The sequence below is a fragment of the Silene latifolia genome, chromosome 6 (genome assembly GCF_048544455.1).
Source record: "Silene latifolia isolate original U9 population chromosome 6, ASM4854445v1, whole genome shotgun sequence".
Classification (NCBI taxonomy): domain Eukaryota; kingdom Viridiplantae; phylum Streptophyta; class Magnoliopsida; order Caryophyllales; family Caryophyllaceae; genus Silene; species Silene latifolia.
This window is the reverse complement of record NC_133531.1, coordinates 16,902,709-16,907,119: the sequence shown is the minus strand read 5'-3', so window position 1 is coordinate 16,907,119 and position 4,411 is coordinate 16,902,709. Positions and strand designations below refer to the sequence as shown.

General features: G+C 43.7%; 1 protein-coding gene across 1 annotated transcript; it reads left to right on the top strand.

Annotated features, from left to right (window-relative positions):
* The first annotated feature begins 311 nt into the window (after window positions 1-311).
* LOC141658631 (uncharacterized) lies at window positions 312-1,471 on the top strand. The gene is made up of 2 exons (XM_074465539.1): window positions 312-669; window positions 754-1,471. Exons 1-2 carry the CDS (start codon window positions 382-384, stop codon window positions 1,297-1,299), a joined length of 834 nt encoding a protein of 277 aa, XP_074321640.1. The 5' UTR covers window positions 312-381; the 3' UTR covers window positions 1,300-1,471.
* Window positions 1,472-4,411: the final 2,940 nt, after the last annotated feature.

The following is a 4,411-nucleotide window of genomic DNA, read 5'->3' as shown; positions in this document are numbered from 1 at the left end:
TTTCCTTGCTATTCCCGAGGAGGAGAGGACCTGGCCAGCTAGTTTGGGCGGGGAGTTGTTGCCCCGTATATGAAGACCAAGTCGATCGGGGTCGAGTACCCAAAGGCAAGCCTAGTTCTACTTGCTCTTTCCCGTACGTCTTCGTATGCTTTTATGTTGGCCGTTATCTTCCCGTCGTTCTTTGTTTGATACTCACGTATATTTTTTATATATTCGATATTTAGGTCTTCTCGCTAGGCTGGCCAGCTTTTCTGCAAAGGATTTGAAGGTGGGGTGGCTAGGATTCTTTGAACATCCAAGAGCCGGGAGGCTAGTGGGAGTGACAAAACGCTTGATATCCTGATTTCTGATGTTCAGCCTCCTCAAGATCCACCCAGGGTAATGTCACCGGAGATCGTCCAGGCTCAAAAAAGAAAGAGGGAAGATGTTATCCTGGAAGAGGAGGAAGGAGAGAAACAGCCTATCCCGGCTCAGCCACTCAGGAGTATAAGGCAAGTGCCTGCTAGGATTGATGACATGGATGATGCCCGGGCACGGATAGATGAGTTTTCTGCAAAAATGAGCGACCAGCTATTGTCTGCTAGTACCCTTGAGTCGTCTACCAGAGTGGTTTCTATTCTGACTTCTCTTGTAACAAGGGCTGCTGAACTTGCTTCCCAGGCTAGGGAGGTTAGTTGTAAAGGGATATTTTTAATTGTTCATGTGTTTTTTGTTTTGCCTTGTATTTGGCTGATTGATTTTGTATGTATGTAGGGGTTGGATGCCGGGTTGGCTACTGCTTGTCAGCTTAGGGACGCCCAGGCCAGGGTTTCTAGTTTGGAGGAAAAACTGGATAAAGTTAATCGTGACCTGCACACATCCAGGGGTAATGAAGTAGTACTTCAATCTCAGTTGGGGACAGCTAGGGAGTCAACCAGGGCTGCTATAGTTTGTGAGGTGGCTGCGAAAAATGCTGAGAAGGCTGTCAGGCTGGAGTTGGAGGCTGAGAAGCAGGCAATGCAGGATCAGTTGAGAAAGAATGAGGAGCTTGCTGCTGAAAAGGAGTTGGTGGAGGCGAGGTTGGCTGATGCTGCTCAATACTTCTTCGGGAAAGGCCGGGTTGATGCTATGAGGGATCCAGAATCTGACCGGGCTAATTGGAATCCGGACCGGGATGAGATAGCTTTGGACGCTCAGTATCCTGATTTGGCCAGTATGGGTCAAGAAGAAGAAGTGGATTCTCCTCCTTCCAAGGCAAAGTCTGGTGACCAGGAAATGGCGGATGGTTGTGAGTCGGTTACTGGCTCAAAAATAACTTAGTTTTGTTTTTCTTTTAGGTTTTGGTCTATCCAGGGGGAATGTCCCTGGAATGAATATTTAGAAACATTTTTTTTTTGACCCATCCAGGGGGGATGTCCCTGGAATGGATGTTTTTTAGGTGTGTGGTAAGGCCATTTATTTTGGATGAATAAATATTTGGTCAAATTTTCTTCTTGTGTTTTGAAAAGGTGATGTTGACTGTCTACTGGATCTGGCCAGTGTTTTGAAAAGGTGATGTTGACTGTCTACTGGATCTGGCCAGTTATTCGACTGGATCAGGCCAGTTTTTGTGCTGGATCTGGCCAGTTTAATGTGTTATGGGTGGGGTTGTTGCCTGTCTGGAGGGCTTATGTCCCTTGCCTGTCTGGAGGGCTTATGACCCATTTATGTCATACAGTCCAGGAATAGATTTTCCAGGTTTGTATGTTATGTTGAGCTCAGTATTATAAGGCCTGTTTTGCAACTGAATTTTGGATATCAGTTGGGTATTAGTTAAATGTTGGTGGGGGTAGCCCCCAATCTTCAAGATTTGTTTTAAATAAAATGCAGTATGTAAAAACAAGTATTGAAGATTCTACTTGGTAAAGATATGGGAACATAGATCAGTACTTTAGCACGCAATTTTTGAAGAAATCATATATTGCATTTATTCACGTAATGGCAAGTATCATACATGTAATTTCATATCAAGCTAGGCAGGAAATGTGAACACGAAAATTATACCTGAACCGGGAGATATATTTTATATGTGAAATAATTTTAGGTGTGCAATGTTCCAAGCTCTTGGGATCATCTCGCCTTCCAGGGTTTGTAATCTGTAGGCTCCCTGGCCGACTATTGAGTCAATTAGGTAGGGACCTTCCCAGGTTGGGGCCAATTTGCCAAAGATTCTTTTCTTTTGTGTTTTGGAATACTTTCCCGAGGACAAGATCTCCTACCCTGAATACCCTGGCTTTGACAGTCTTGTTGTAGCTTCTCGCAACTCTTTGTCGATATCTTTGCTAATCGATGCTTGCCGCATCTCTTAGCTCTTCGTTAAAGTAAGTCAGGCTATCCTCCATTAGAGGTATATTGTTTGTTGTTGTGTTCAGGCTACATCCGGCTGATGGAATGTCCACCTCAGCCGGGATTACTTTGCTTCACATCCATAGACCAAGGAGTAGGGGTTTGGCCAAAGGATGTTTTAGGCGTGGTTCACACCCCAAAGGACCAGGGGGAGCTCTTCAGCCCATCTACCTTTTCTTCTTTCCAGCTTTTTCTTTATGCAGCTGATTACCACTTTATTACTGGATTCTGCCTGACCGTTGGCTTTTGGATATCCTGGTGTGGATGTTACCAGATTGATGTTCCATTGAGCACAGAAGGCTGCTGTTCTTTTTCCCACAAATTGTGTGCCATTGTCGCATACTATTTCAGAGGGGATGCCATATCTACATATGATGTTGTGTTTGATGAATGCTATGACATCCTTCTCCTTGACTTGCCTGTATGATTCAGCTTCTATCCACTTGGAGAAGTAATCAGTCATTGCTAGCATGAAAACTTTCTGTCCGGGTGCTTGAGGTAGTTTTCCTACTATATCCATGCCCCACTTCATAAATGGCCAGGGTGCGGATATGGAATGTAGTTCTTCAGATGGCTGATGGATATATGGTCCGTGAATCTGACAAGCTTTGCATTTAGAGCTAAAATCCAGGCAATCGGCTCTCAAGGTAGGCCAATAATAACCTGTTCTGAGTACTTTGCTTGCCAGGCTTCTTCCACCTTTGTGATTTCCACAGTATCCTTCATGGATTTCTGATAATATCTGCTCAGCTTCCTGTGGTTCCAGGCATCTGAGGTACGGCCCGGCCTGCGATTTCTTAAAAAGCACGTTGTCAATAATAGTATATGAAGCAGCTTTTATTTTTAGTGCTCTGGCATCTTGCTTATTTAAGGGGAGGATTCCCTGTTGTAGCCACTCATAGTAAGGTTTTGTCCAAGAATTAGCAATATAGATTGGGAAACTCTCATCTTGTTTATTTATTGCAGGTTCTAATAAATGCACGATGGGTATTTTGTCGAAGTCAAGGGGACTAAAGTTGGATCCTAGGCCGGCTAAGGCATCGGCCTGGGTATTCAAATCCCTGGGAATTTGGTCAATATTGAAATTTCTAAATTTTTCTTTTAAAATTCGGACAATGTCCAGATAAAGTATCATTTTGGAGTCTTTTGCAGTATATATCCCGTTTACTTGGTTGGAGATAAGAAGGGAATCAGTACGTACCTTTAGGTTTTGCACACCAAGGTCAATACATACCTTTAATCCGGCTATCAGGGCTTCATATTCTGCCTCATTGTTGGTGGCCTCAAATGCACAGCTTATAGCCTGTACTATCTTATCCCCCTGTGGCGATTTTAGTACTAACCCCAGTCCTGTGCCCCTCATGTTGGCTGCACCATCGACAAATAGGGTCCATTCTAGGTCTGTTTGGTCGCTGGTCAGTTTATTTACTTCTTTTATTAGGTCGGGTTCTAGGGTCGGACTAAAATCAGCCACAAAGTCTGCTAGTGCTTGTGACTTAATTGCTGTCCTTGGTTCAAATGTTATATTGTATGTGCTTAGCTGGACTGACCATTTGCACATTCGTCCGGACAATTCTGGTTTCCTAAGTACAGACTTGATAGGAAGATTGGTTCTGACTATTATAGGGTGACTTTCAAAATATGGTCTTAATTTTGTGCAACTCATAATTAAAGCTAAAACATATTTTTCAAGTAGGCCATACCTGATCTCGGCATCCAGTAGACTTTTACTTACATAATAGACAGAGTCTTTGTGTCCGTCCTTCTTTGACCAGGATCGCACCGACAAGATTCGTGGACGATCGAATTATCTTGTCGGGGTTCATCTTTGACGGTTTTGCCAAAGCAAGGGGGAGAGGATAGATATATTTTCGGTCTTCAAAGGCGGTCGATGATCGGGGGGTCCATTGAAAGTCTTTGTTCTTCCTTAGCGAGTTATAAAACGATTTGCATCTTTCTGATGATCTTGAAATGAATCTGTTCAGGGCCGCTATTCTTCCAGTCAGCTTTTGTATGTCTTTGACTGTTTTTGGTGGTTCTAGCTCCA

Coding starts and splice junctions, on each gene's coding strand:
- LOC141658631 (XM_074465539.1), top strand. CDS start 382: ATGTCACCGGAGATCGTCCAGGCTCAAAAAAGAAAGAGGGAAGATGTT. Junction 670..753: donor TTGCTTCCCAGGCTAGGGAG/GTTAGTTGTAAA, acceptor GTATGTATGTAG/GGGTTGGATGCCGGGTTGGC.